The 14,734-nt window shown below is 40.7% G+C and overlaps 1 protein-coding gene across 1 annotated transcript in view; it reads left to right on the top strand.

The window, feature by feature from the left end:
* The window catches only part of FHOD3 (formin homology 2 domain containing 3), a 627,222-nt gene that overhangs the window by 543,272 nt on the left and 69,216 nt on the right, over positions 1 to 14,734 (top strand). The window contains exon 17 of the mRNA XM_084620053.1: positions 3,909 to 4,067. Within this exon, the coding sequence (XP_084476179.1) occupies positions 3,909 to 4,067 (159 nt within the window). The remainder of the gene's footprint in view (positions 1 to 3,908; positions 4,068 to 14,734) is intronic.

Below are 14,734 nucleotides of genomic sequence, written 5' to 3'. Positions count from 1 at the left end.
GCATGAGAGATTACAAATTTAACTTCCATTATGTCCCTTCAGTAGTACAAGATTGGAATTTCATTATCATTGCACAGAAGATTGTATGGATTTTTTAAGACTTACTGTTTTAGTGGACAAACTTTGGATAAGCCTGGTAAAGTGTTGATGTATAGCCAAACTTTTGAAACCTTCTTGTCTCTTTCTCTATATAACCCAACATCTTTCCTTCTACTCAGCTAGACCCTTTTCCTTTCCCATTTTCATCCAGACTATTGTAATGTCTTTGATATGTATCCCAGTCATGTTTTGTGTTAGTGCCCTTACTTTCTACTCTTCCTCTGAGTATAATGAGTCCTCTTGGGCTCTGCCTGATCTCTTGGGCTGCATCTTGTGACCTCTGCTGTCTGTGAGCCTGATCCAGCTCCCACTGAAGTTGGTGGCAAGTGTCCTATGAATTTCAATGGGCATTGGCTCAGGCCTTATCTAACCATACCACCTGATGGTGGTCTTGGCTCTTAAACCCCAGTCTTCTGTGTGTGCAGTCCAAGATCTGTCCTATTTCCCATCTTCTCCTTCTGACAAATCTAAGTTGGGAGGAATGAGGGCCTCTCTTTGTTCGTACTAGCAGTTGTCTTCAAATCGCAAATACCCTGTGTCTTCTGTGAGTCACAAGTATCACCGATTATTGACTCCAGGAAGCCTGGATCATGTAATGAAGAACAAGAAATAGCCCAGCAAAGATTTTCAGACTTCTGAGGCACCCCCCGGGTTAGGGGGAATATCATCAACCTGTTGAGGGCAGGTAGAGCAGATCCTAGATCAAGTAGAAGTAATTAAAGAGACATAACTGAATCTGTAAAAAAAAAATAATAATAATACATGCACGCACACATCCTCCCCCCTCAGGTTTGCTTTGGCTATTGTGCTCAAATTAGCCCAGCTCTTACTTTTTCCAGACCAGTTTGTCAATTTCCAGTGAGAACACATCCCATTGTGCTAACTCCTAGTGTCCAATCTGGTCTACTGCACAATAATATAAGAGGTGCTACAAGTTCAGTTGGTTCTTCTAAAAACAGAATACAGAGTAATGAATAAAAGGTCAACCAGTCAGATTTCAACACAGTAGATGTAGTGAGTTGCTCGTCAGATGAATTGTTCAGAAAACTGAGAGAGAGACTAAAATTAAGATCAGAAGAGAGGATGAGGTATGGATTTTTTGGCTCCATCTTACCAGATATGCTCCTTGATACAGCTGCAACCAATTTTACTCCTGTTTCTAATCCTTAACTATGATTTCCACAAAACACAGCTATAAACAGCCACTTCCTGATGCTGGCTCACAATAAGTTTTTCATTAAACACAATAGACTACAACAAAATAAAATAAAATATACCTCAGATAGATGAATGTAACATGTGGAGACATTTGTGATTTCTGGCAGAAAACTGGTAACATAACAGAGAAAACTACTGCATGATTATACGAATCACAGCATCCTCCACAGCAGACAGTTTATTTGTGGGACTAGAGGGCTGTGACAGCTTGTTAGCAGGCATAAAGAGCGAGATCAGATTTCCTCACTGAGCAAGTCTGAAGATTTCTTCCCTTCTGACACTGCCAAACCAGGCAGGTATATTGGCAAGGTGGTTCAAGGTATTTATTTTTCTGGCAGAGAGATGAAAACAAATGCACCTTTGCTGTGTTAAATTATGTTATCATGCAACCCTGCTGCTGTCTGCAGTGCATAGTTTAGAAATTATGTTTTTGCTGGCTTGTTTCCTATTGAATAGGGCTGAATTTACTGTTCCTGGGGCCTGAGAAACTGGTAGGGAGTAAAGACAAAGGAATATATTCTCATCTGTGTGCTTAAGGATATCCCTTGCATGTGCATAACTTCAGTGAATGCTGAGGGAAATTACACATGTGGGGTGGGATTTCCAAAGGAGTGTAAGGGAGTTTGAGCTCCAAATCCCATTCAGTTCCTTTTGAAATCCCAATAATCCTTGTTAATCAAGATAGAAATAGATGGGGTGCTCTAATTGCTTTCTCACAATCGGAGGTCAATGCAACATCCTCCATATAACTGACGCAGAGTCAGGTGTCTCAAATTGTCTTGCCAGTTTAAATGCTGCTCATGCAGGGGTTACTTTTGGGGAAGAAGCTATTTTTGTCTTCATGTTAGATAATATATAAATAAATACTTGCTTGCAAGGCTATTGGAAAAATCATATTAAATTTCACTTCTTTGGTAATACCCATAATAAATAATTATGGACAGTGAAATACAAGTTAGAAAGTAGCTGTTTACAAAAGGGTTAGTATGACTGAGACCCAGTGATCTTAGGAGGAAAGTGATCTTAGGTGAAACACAGCTATATTTTTATACTCAGTTAGTAACTCAGTTAGTAACTATCTGGTTCCTCGTTCCCCCTTTGATCCAAAAGGGAAGTAATCTGCCACAGTTTTATATCATGCACAGATTACTTCCTGTTCCTCACAGGCACAGCTGTGTGAGCTGACATGTTGGTGGGTGGAGCTAAAGCTAAAAGTTAAGTACATGCTTAAGTGCTTTTGCTGAATAGGGGCTTCAGACTTTAACTCAAACCCATAAATTTGATCCTGATATGGCTCTGAACAGCATCTTCCCACCCCATACTGTATGCTAGCAAAGAAGGAAGAAAAGAAAGAAACATGCTTACAAAGTCCAGTGTGTAATAGAGTCCTACATCATATGCCGTATTCAATTACGTCCTTGGCTTTCCAAAAAAGGCACCTTTCAATGCAGTGTGATGAGAAAATAAAAGATATGTTGCCTAAATGAAAACCATATTGAAAATTTTATAATTCCCCTATACGTGTTTTGCAAATCAGTTTACTTAGTTGGCTAGGCATTTTTGTCATTGTTGTGTGTGGAGAATGTGTTTTACATTTTTATAAAAAAATTAATACTTGACTGAGGTCTATAAAAATATATTGTTATTGACATTTTTCACTTTCATTATTATCTGTATTGTCATTATTATCTAACACACTTCACCGGATGATCTCAAAGCCTTTGGTACATATTAAGGACTAGCTTATATCTGGCCCTACATGGAAGTGCAAAGGAGATAAGAGAGCAAAAGTAGGTCCGCACCTGCACAGGGATCAGCCACAGTACTCTGACCACAATCGGTGGGATGGTGTTATTGCTTCACCAGCCACAGGACAGAAAGCAGTTCAGGCAGGACACATCCTGCACCTCCAAAAAGGAGGTGTTGGAGCTCCTTTTGAGAGCAATCACGGAACCATATTCTACCTTTGTTTTCCAACGTAATAGAGCCATTCTGAATCAAGCCACGCACATTCTATGAGATAGGTAAGTATTACTGTCTCCCTTTTACAAATAGGTCAACTGAGGTAAAGGTTAAGTTACATATCCAAGTCACATAGCCAGTCAGGAACAGAACCCAGGAGCCCTGCTTTCCAGTTCCCTGCTCTAATCACTAGTACACACTTCTGCTGAGCATTCCTGCAAAGTCTAGTGACATTCTGGTGACATTTAATTTCTGTCAGCTGGTGACAGCTATCACTTTATACTGGCAACATAAAACTTTCTTTAAAAATTTTGAATCCCATCTCAAATTTCTGTACTCCCAAGCCTTGTAGCTAAAAGTACATAATATAGTTATCTTGTATAGTTATAAGACTAATTTCTGCCTTCTAGTTTAAACTCTGACAACCCCCATTGATTTCAGTGGGGATGCACGGGTGTAAACGACAGAAGAATTTACCCTGTGTTTTACTTATAGATGCACTAGTTTTTATTGTCTGTGTTGCTACTATCATAAAAGTTCAAGTCATTGAAGATCGATGTAAATTTTTGCTTTGTATTATCAAAGAATTGTATCAACGTTAATTTTCTTCTCTTTACCTGTTTACCAAGAAAACTGCTGCAGATGGAAAGAGACAAGAGATCATTGTGTTGGACTCAAAACGAAGCAATGCTATTAATATTGGATTGACAGTGTTACCCCCTCCAAGAACCATCAAGACTGCTATTTTGAACTTTGATGAATATGCCTTAAACAAGGAGGGAATAGAGGTAAGAAGGGATAGTCCAATATGGTCAGCATTAAACTGTGAGCATATAATTTTGCCCAAGTATTATATGTACTGTAGTTCATCTCTGTGTAAGGAAAAAATCTGTGCCTTATTTTCATCGTTGCGGGTTGACATTAGTTATATGTATCTGCGGGTTCAGCATTCAATCCTGCATCTTTATTACTCAAAGACTGATTTTTTAAAAAACTTAAGTCCCTAAAGTTTGGCTTCTAAAAACATGTTTAGGATTTTCAGATGTGCTCTGAGTACTCCAAACTCCAGTTGGTGTCCCGTGGAAACTGCAGGTGCTCTACCTCTTTGAACATCAGGCTGTTTATTAAGTGTCAAAGTATGGATTTCTGTACTTAACTTTTAAGAAAATTTGAACCTAAATTCCTATTGAGATTTTCAGTGGTAGCGCTCACATATCTTTCTTTGTGTATTTCACATTTTTAAGTCATTAAAAATCCTAAATCCAGTTCATCATACATATATATTAAATGTTGAACACTTGCACACCCAGATATCTACAAGGGTAAATTCACAGTTCCTAGAACTGTTGGAAACTGTACAAGGTTTAATAAAGTTCATGCCTGGTTTGCTATTGCAATTGTTCTAGATTGTATATCAAATGGAAAACAAATGCAATGGCTGGTTGTCTTCAGAATAGCATCTCTGTGTTACTGTTGTTTGAAGTAAGCCAGTTGGTAAAAAGATTACAGATGATGCAATTTTTACCATTACATGTTTGAGTTTTCAGGTCTCCTTACCGAGATCCAAGATGAACTCTGTTTGTTATTCTTTTATCAAAACATTGTTCCTTTATGAAGTCTAAAAAGAAACTGCTGCTACTGTTTTTTAACATTGCTTTTTTAAATTTATTTTAAATGTTTTTATTAAACCTATACCAGTTACAGAGTAATCTGCATGCTTGAAGACCTGGTCTAAAATCTCGATCAATACCTGACTGAATATGTCATTTGCAGATCATCTTCCAATATTTCAGTTGTATGTTTTTCTTTTGCCCTCACCCTCCTCCCCATATTTAGTTAAGAAGGAAAAGTCAAAAGAAAGATAATATGGAAACAGAGCTGCGGACAGTTAAATGCAAAAAAGAATAAAACCTATTATGTTTTAACTTAATGTGAGGGCCTGATCATCCTCTGGTGGAATACAAGGACTTCCCAGTGACACATTTACTTGCATCCCATAGTACGTTGCTCATCTTCTGCAGGTGAATAATAGGGCCTTTAGTAATTATGACTCTAGAGAGGGCCCAAAACAGAATACATAGCAAAGATGTTCACAGTCTTGTATGCATCTTCTCCCTTAAATTTCCACCGCCCCTGGCAGACTCAACACCTCACCAGCTGTTCTGGACACCTCAGCTTTCCAACCAGTGCCACCTACTGTGGAGGCTACACTAGCCACTTGGCAGGATAGTGAGTGCTTTGCACCATCTCCACCCTTTCTGGGTAGCCTTTTCACTGGCTGCACCCTGATTGATGCGAGAATGCCATCATTTATTTTTAAAATATACTACAAAATAGGGCAGATTGCGAAGTGAAGCACTCACAAGTCAGGAAATAACATATTGTTTCCTACACATCCTTCACTTTTCTCCTGATTCATATGCATTCCGATATAGTCTCCTATGACATGGCCACATGCTATTTTTTCACATAGGACCACTGCCTCCTTTAGGGCTCAAAGAGATGCTGAGTACTGTGCCCCCATTTCAGCAAAGACTTAAGCTTGAAGTTAAGAATATGAGTACTCCCATTGACTGCAGTGGAACTACTCATGTGCTTGAAGATGATAACATGCTTGAAAAGCTCTGCTGCATCTGAGCCAGAGTGCTTAGTACCCTACAGGATTGAGCCCAGTGCAGAGGTTGGATGGTGCTCAGCGAGCAACAGCTATTCAGTATTTCTTTTTCTCCTCATTTTTTAATGTGTGGCCACATGTTTTTTTACTGTGCCATCTAAACCCTGCACGAAATAAGAAGGTTTTTTATTTTCTTTCTGTGACACTCCATTGTAATAGCTGAGTATCATGCAAACATTTAATGAATTCATCCTCACAGCACCTTGGTTGAGAGAAATATTAATACACCCATTTCACAGATGTATTATGTACTGCACTGAGGTATCGAGAGAGTATATATGTGGGCTGGAGAGTCTGAGGCTAAGTGAACCCTGATTACAGGATGGGCCCCACATGAGAGAAACCAGGTGATTCCTGTGGAAAAGGAGTCTGCAGCTGTGTCTGCAGAGACTACAGGAGTCACAAAGGCTCCTACAGGGTCCTGTATTAGCAGAGGAGGGAAAGGAAAGGAAACTGCAGGGAAGAGAATGAGGAAAAAAGCTCTCCTGACACGGAGTCCTGGGAGAGACCCTGATTAAAAAGCAGGGAAGGGACTGAAAAGCTCTCCAGGCAGGGAGACACCCTGAGTCACCAGGGAGGTGACTAGGTTCACATACCAACCCAAGGCAAGGATTGGACAAACCCATTGTAACAGTTGTCAAGCCCCACAAGGGGGCAGCAGGCTGACCCAAAGACTGGCCATGGAAGAGCCCCAGAGAGGGCAGAAGGCTTTTGTTTCTCACAGCTTTTTGTGAATTTTAGTTGGGAACCCAGAAGGAGTGGACTAAAGACAGTGACCTGGCTGGAGGGCCAAGTCATCAAGCAGACACACCACTACAGTGCCAGAGGGACCGTTGGCAGGGGATGCTACCCTAGAGAGAGAGCAGCTACGCCATGCCTGACCACAAGGGGATGACTAGGAGTAAGCAACTACAGTGCTACTGAAAGTACTGAGTAAGTTGACAAAGGTCACATAAGCAGCAATAGAACCCAGATCTCTTGAATCTCAGTCCAGTGAATTAACTTCAAGTCCATTCTCCTTCTTCCATTAGAGCCCCTCTATTTACATCAGTCTGGGAAAGGGAAACAGTGCCAAATGAGTGGACCAATGGGGTTATAGTGAAGATACCAAAGAAAGGAACTCTCAGTGATTGTAGTAACTGGCGTGGTATCACACTTTTATCTGTGCCAAGCAAAGTATTGTGTAACATCATAGTCCAGCATATATCAGAGGCAGTTGATAGTGTTCTCAGAAAAGAGCAAGCCGGTTTTCGGAAAGAGCGTGGATGCGCAGACCAGATCTTCACTCTACGAAACGTAATAGAACAGTGCTTAGAATGGCAACGGCAACTCTGCATAAACTCCATAGACTTTGAGAAGGCTTTTGACAGCATTCACAGGACCAGGCTATGGCGCATTCTGTGGGCATATGGAATTCCTTTCCATTTAATCATCATCAGAAGCTTCTATTTCAATTTTACATGCACTGTTGATCACAGTGAGCTCAGTTTTGAAGTCAAAACAGGAGTACATCAGGGGTGTGCCATGTCTGCAATCGTCTTCAACATGGCCATCGACTGGGTAATGTGGCATACAACAGAAGACATGCCAAGAGGCATTAAATGGACACTCTTCTCATCGCTTGAAGACCTGAACTTCGCAGATGATGTTGTCCTCCCATCACATACCCAACACCATATACAAGAAAAAACAACTCAACTCAACGCATTCAGCCAGCAAATTGGACTGAAAATCAATTGCAATAAGACAGATATCATGACCTTTAATATTGCCTCACCATCACCAGTACAGGGAGAAGATTATGGTCTCACCAATGTAGAAACATTCACATACTTGGGCAGCAGCAGCAGCCAGGATGGTAGAACAAGCCAGGACATCCGGAACAAAATCAGTAAAGCCAGGAACACCTTCAGGAGCTTAAATACAGTCTCAAAATCATCAAAACCAAACTCAAGATTTATCAGAGCTGCGTACTTTCAACACTACTTTATAGTGCAGAATGCTGGGGAATGAGAAAGTATGACATGTCCATACTGTCTTCATTCCATACAACCTGCCTCAGAAAAATCCTCCATGTTCTTTGGCCCAGAACAATCTCAAACAAAGATCTGTTGACACAGTGTAGCCAAGAGGATCTGAGCACCATCATTGCCAGGAGGTGTTGGATTGGCCATGTGCTTCAGATGGAAACGGATTCCATCACCAGAGTAGCAATAAGATGGACACCTGAAGGCAAGTGAAAACGAGGCCTCTTGAAAACAACATGGCAAAGAGCTGTGGAAGCTGAGCTGAAAATCCTGGGGCACAGTTAGGGAACCATTGAAAGACTTTCCAGAAACAGACAAGAGTGGAGGAGCTTCGTCACTGCCCTAAATGCCAGAGGCATAATAGGAACATGATGATGATGATGATTAGAGACCTGTCTCATTGACTACACTACACACCACATAATTTACAATGAATGAGAAGAAATTCTGTGCACAACAGTTTCCTTCACAGCGGTGCATATCACAACTGCAGTGAACGAAGCAAATCAGTTCTCTCCATAATGCTGTTTTGTTCCTAGCCAAGCTATATCTTGAATGAGGTAGGGCTCATGTGGGGGGGAAATAGTTTAAGATCATTTAATCACAGATCCTATTGTAATGATTACTCAGGCTAAGGCAGAGCTAAATTTGCGCAAATCACCTTCACATTATAATTTCCTGAGTTCTGAGTGTTTCACTTTGCAATCTTACCATTCTTGTGACATAAATTTGGGGATTTTTAATAGAATTTCCTACATTTTTAAATAAGAAAATATAGAAATTCCACCATTCAACTTCTTGTTAAATAGCTGTAGATTGCTCTATGCTGTGGTATTCATGCAATCCATGTGGCCTCCTTCCATACACAACTTTCCAGATTATTCAGAAGAAGACAGGATTCCTTTGGACACTTTTGCCTACTTCCTTACTTTGTATTATACACACTCATATGTTGTATGGAAGGAAGAATCTTGTCTCCTCTGCTTTTCACCTTCATTAATTGTAGATAAAAACACTGCACAGCCTACAAATTTTCTCAATCAACACACTCCTGTTCAAGCCCCATAAAGTACTGACTGACCATTAAGAGACTGCAAACTCCAGTCATGCACAAAATACAATTGTTAAAATCATATAACATTGACAAATGATAGTCAACTTTCACCGGCATTCTGAAAAGTCCATTTGCAATTTAGGGACTCTCTCCCTGCCAGATTTCAAGTGTTTACCATCTGTCCCTGCTGTGCTAGAGCTGTTCATAAAAAAAGTTGCCAACAAAACTTTTTAAGGGATAAAATATATCCCCCCCCCCCGCTATCTTTGTTCTTTTGCTCCCACGTCTGCCAGATTCTGAAAGAAAGTTGAAGATTGTATAAGCAATGGAAAATAAGCCTTTAAAATGAAATAAGTCTAACATCTTAAATATAGACATTGCTATATTCTCTACCTATAATATTACAAGTTACTGACTTTTGTGTTAATTTGCCAGACTGTAATGGAGGCTGCTCACTCAGATTGCCAGTGAAAATGTCAACTCTGCACTGGTAATCAGAGTTCCAGCCACCATCTTCTCTCTCATTTTTGTTGGGTGCAGAAATAGTCGTATATTCATATCAAAATTTGTACCAGTTATCAGTGTGTCAACACTCTCTGTATTTCTGCATGGCAAATTTGAGCCTGCTTTCTTGTTGCTTTGGTTTTCTGCTTACACGTGCCATGCAAAAATTGGAAAAATAAGCCCTTACTGTTGTAGCAAACTGAACAGCTGCCAAAGAATCAAGGAGTACAATTTGTATGTAAGAATTTTAGCTTTCTCCATTTGCCTATGGACTGTTCATGTAAGGAAGCTACTGCTAAAATTCTCTGGAAAGTTTCACAAAAGAACAAGGGTTGAGAACCTCATGCCTCCTGTAGTCCTGTAAGCCCGGTAAACAGACTGGCATGACATAAGGGGATCTCCAAAGCCCCACATCCAGAGAATTCCTCCAGCAGAGATAATGTGATAGGCTGCCTTCTAAGGACTCCTCACAAGCCCCGAGCTAGGGTTGTGCTAGGGGCAGGGTAGGAGAGGTATGTTGGGGTGGGGAACTTGGGATGCATAATGCAACTCTGCAGCATATAGAGCAGCCAAGGAGGTAACTGTGACTTAGGCTGTGTACACTTTGCCAGGGTCCTCTCGAGCCCCAAGAGCCGCCCAGGATTATTCTCCTCCCCCGGCATTGTGAGGGCTATGCTGCACCTCTAAGGGCATGTCTTCGCAGCCGAGTTTGCTCAACGTATAACTGGAGTGCTGTCCCTAAACCAGCTCCATCCACACACAATAATCACTAGTTCAAAAACTCAACTGCTGCTGATGCTTGAGGTAGTAATGCAGTGGGGATATAGTTACAGGCTACAGACTCAGGTTAGCACAACTCTTCCAGTGCTGATTCAGTCACTGTGCGCTGCTAATCCAAGCACTGTGTGCAGCTCCAGTGTTGCTTCACAGTGTGGCCACCCTACTCATCTGTGCTGCAATAAAACACCCACGGGTGGCCCCATTGTGGGGCTCAGGCTGGGCGGCTGTAAAATTGCAGTGTAGACGACCAGGCTCGGCTGGAGCCCGAGGGTCCCAGAGCTATTTTTAGCAGTGTAGTGCCTGCTGCTTCCCCACTGCTGAAATCTTCCCCATACACAGGGAAAGGCTTCCTCAGCAGGGAGCTGCCAGAGACTTTCTCCACTGCCTTCCCCTCACCAGAGCCTAGGGTGACCAGACAGCAAGTGTGAAAAATCGGGACAGGGGGTGGGGGGTAATAGGAGCCTATACAAGAAAAAGACCCATAAATCGGGACTGTCCCTATTAAATCGGGACGTCTGGTCACCCTACCACAGCCTTTCACTGCTGCAAGTAGCTAAAAACCACAGTATGGACACAGCCTGCCTTTCACTGTGATCTGTGACTACATGTAGCCTACACGCTTTAAGAGAGGCTTCAACACCATAGTATATGCAAACTGAGAGTCATCATTTTGCAGGTCCCGTAGAATAGGCTGCTGGGGGAGCTGTGGGTCTGTCATGCTTTTAAAGTGATAGTGCATAAGAAACTGTCAAAATCTTGTTTTGGGGCATTCTTCTATTTCCTTTGTCGTCCTGGGCTCCCATAATGAAGACATAATTTTAGCATCAGAAGGGTCTTTTATTGATGTTCTGGATGTAGGTGTAGCCCACAGGACTAATATATTCCGAGGGCTGAGCTGAAATCAGATACACGTGGGAGCCATTAAAAACCTTCTGAGGGTGGCATTATATAAATCAGAAGAGTTGGCAGATTTTTGTAAAATATGACCAGGAAAAACCTTTTTGGATTATTAACAGCCAGAATCAAAATCAAAAGGCAAAAATTAAGTTTGTCCTCAAGCTTTACATTGCCAGATAAAAACAAATCTTGCTATTCCTGTAACTTTTTACTCAAAGTGCATAATGGAGATAGGCAGAAAAAAGAGTGGCTTTATGGAGTGTACTTTAAAGCCCATGAGCTTGGAGTAGTTAGTTACTGAGTATTGTAAAGAAGAGAGACAAAGAGGCATTGCTTGGTTTTAAGCAAGCAGATGTATTAAATTTAGTATGCAGAGGATTAACTGGTAGGGCCATGCTTTCACAGGAGGGCCCAACAGGTGCTCCTGCAAAAATGCACCCTTTTCCAATGAACCCACATAAAATGGTGAGTCATCTTTCAGTTGCCACATTGGTTGTGCTTTCTTTTGAAAGTCTGGCACTCAATATGTCTAATCAAGTTTGGACTACAGGACTTGCAGAGCAAGGTGCTATTTATTCACTGTGAGTGAGAATGGCAGTCTTGGCTCTTTATGAGATAATCAGTGTAAAGTCTACTCTTTGTGATCTTAACAGATTCATCTGAAGGACAAATCGAAAAAAAAAAGTCAACCACAACACTTATTGGTACTCATCCTCAATGAAGGCAATCAATGAGTCTGCTTGTAAAGTGCTACTTCTTATGAGTAAGAGAAACAGAATCAGACCCAAATTGTACACCTAAGGAGGCTTGCATTGTGCATGTAAGCATGACTAATTTAACTGAGTCAAAAGTGGACTGACGGGGTTGAGGTGGGCTGCTGTGCCCTTTATGTAATACAGGAGGATAGTGTATGTATCTAAGGTTTTAGAAAATAATGTATGGTGTTATACTGTATAAGTTATATAGTGGTAGTTTTAGCCTTCTTCAGGTTAAAATTATTTGAAATTAAAGACTGAGAGGAAATATTTTTTCAAAAGCGCCTATGTCCCATTTTCAAAAACAACTAAATCCTATCTTCAGAAGTGACTTGGGTACATAGGAGCCTAGCTTTAAATTTAAATTTACATTTAAATTCAATGAATAGTTGAAGAAGAAACCCAGTTTGAATGAAGCAAGGCTGGTAATCAGTTACTGATTTCTAGCTATCACTAACATTATGAAGTATTTTGGATACAGTTCCTTCTCTTTGAAATTGGATGTGTTTTTGAGAATCCGAATCAAATATAATAAATTCAGGTGGTCATAGTCAGTAAATGTAGAGTTCTGGACTTTTTTTTCCAGATTATGTAAACCGTTGATCTGCATGGTTAACAGCTGTCTGAAAGGCACGAGACCCTGTGAAATAGTGGGTGAAATGTCAGAAAGTATGTATTTGACTATACGATTCCTAGATTCAAGAAGGGACTTAGTACTTTGTGAAGCATTCTCCTTAGAAACTTTGGAAATCAGACTTGGAATGACTAAACCTAGAAGAGTAATGGTTTTATAACATGTCTTTCCCCCCATTCTCCCCTCCCCGCAGAGTTCCAGCAATTGACAGTTTCCAAAAAAGGAACTTTGGGGGGTATTTTAAGCTCAAATACTAAAATAATCAGTATCATGATCTCATATGAATCAGGTGGCCAAAAACAATCTTTGTATCCATAAAAATACTACTTTACTGGACAGATTTTTCTCTGGAATCATGCACTCTGGGCCAAACAATTACAGGGGTATGTATGGGCATGGAATCTGTAGTTTATACAAGACTGTGACACCCTACCAGCAAGAAATATATGAGCCTAGACTGTTTATGGGGTTTGGTAAGCTTTTCCTTGCTCTCTACCCAAAGTGGGCCTTATTGGGTATTATGAGATAATGAGTAAGTTCAAAGGTGATGTATGTGGTGGAAACAAAGAGGTTGTGAGTTATGATGATGTGCCAGTAACCTTCTGTCCTACTGTGTTTCTATACAGTTTTTCTAAATGATGTGTAAAAAATAATAATAATAAACTGGCAGATGGCAGACTCATCAATCTTCCACACTGAATGAATGGTTTAAATTAGTCATAGAGTGGAAAACAAAAATAAGAACATTTTATTGCTTTTTCAGGAAGGCACAGAGAAGGTCATAATCAGCAGGACAAAAATGACTCTTAGAGTGGATTAAAAGTGTTGTGAAAAGCCTGTTGTTATGGCTTCGGTTCCACCTTGAGTGCAACTAGTGTGAGATCAGCCAGTTAGTCAGCAGCAGTTCTGCTTATATCAGGGCAGTAATTCGATGGCAGGGATGATCCTTGCACTACAAATAAGGCTTTTTGGATTTGCTTTTCCTTTGCACATACCACATGAAGCAGCTCAGCAGCAGAGCAGAGTAGCAGTGCTTGGACTGAATGCTCTTTGTCAGCTCCATCTGGCCTGCTGTGTTTATACAAAGCTCAGGGACCAGGCGAGTCCCTTTGGAAATACAGTTGACTGTTTCATTGCTCTGGTTAAAATGCCCTAAGGCTGCTGAAAAATCCCTACAGTGAGGATGCTTTACCATCAAAAAAAGAAAGATTGTAGGATCGTTGCGTATCTGTCAAAAGCCTGGAGCCCTAGTTATTTGCAGTGGGTAATTGAGGGCATTGCAACTGCCAAAGTGTTTCCCCTTCTGAGACCAGAATGTATCAAAAGTATTTTTACATCAATCATGTCTCCTAAATTGGCCATGTATGAATGTTAAAATAATCCCAGATGCAAACTATCCTGGCTCCTCCATTCAGCCTCACAAAGTCACTGAAATTTAAGTCATCTTTTAAAAAGAAAGAGAGGACTAGGTGCTGGAGGGCCTCATTCTTCCTGGGGAGTTACTGTGAAGTTTTCCTGATGCCCCAGTCAGGATTTTTATCTCATCTGTCCATATCTGTCTGTCTAATCTGTCCCTCCTTTTGTCTGATCTCTTTGAGTGTTTATAAAGTGCCCATTGCAGTAGCATCTAAATACTGAACTCAGTATAGAGAGGTCTGAGAGGTGCCCTGGAGCAGTCAGTTCAGTTCTAAAATCTGCTCTAGATATGATCTAGGCAACTGATGTAAGCATGTAAAACTGATTACAGATAGATCATAAAAACAAATCAAGAAACCATACTGATTTCAGTAAATGAAGGCTCTCTGTTAAATGCATGCAACAGTAATTTCAAGCCATTTTCAGGATATGGGTCAGGAAAACACAGATACTGCTTAGAATTCAAAAGTGAGGAATTGGATTCAATTTGTATTTTACATTGTCATCATATAAATTTCAGGACAAAAGTTGCATGCCCTTATTTATCATCTTGATCATTGTCTTGAATATTACATCCTCTTCCATCCCCCTGAGGCTGATTATTTAGATTGTAAACTCTCTGGTGCAGGGACTGTCTCTTGTATTGCAGTATATACACAATGTAGTAATAACTGGGGGAAAGAGGGGCAAAGAAATTTAATTCTACATTATCCC

The sequence above is a fragment of the Lepidochelys olivacea genome (assembly GCF_965140295.1).
Source record: "Lepidochelys olivacea isolate rLepOli2 genome assembly, chromosome: 2".
Classification (NCBI taxonomy): Eukaryota; Metazoa; Chordata; order Testudines; family Cheloniidae; genus Lepidochelys; species Lepidochelys olivacea.
Note: the sequence above shows the minus strand (reverse complement) of the source record. Positions and strands in the feature narration are given on the sequence as shown.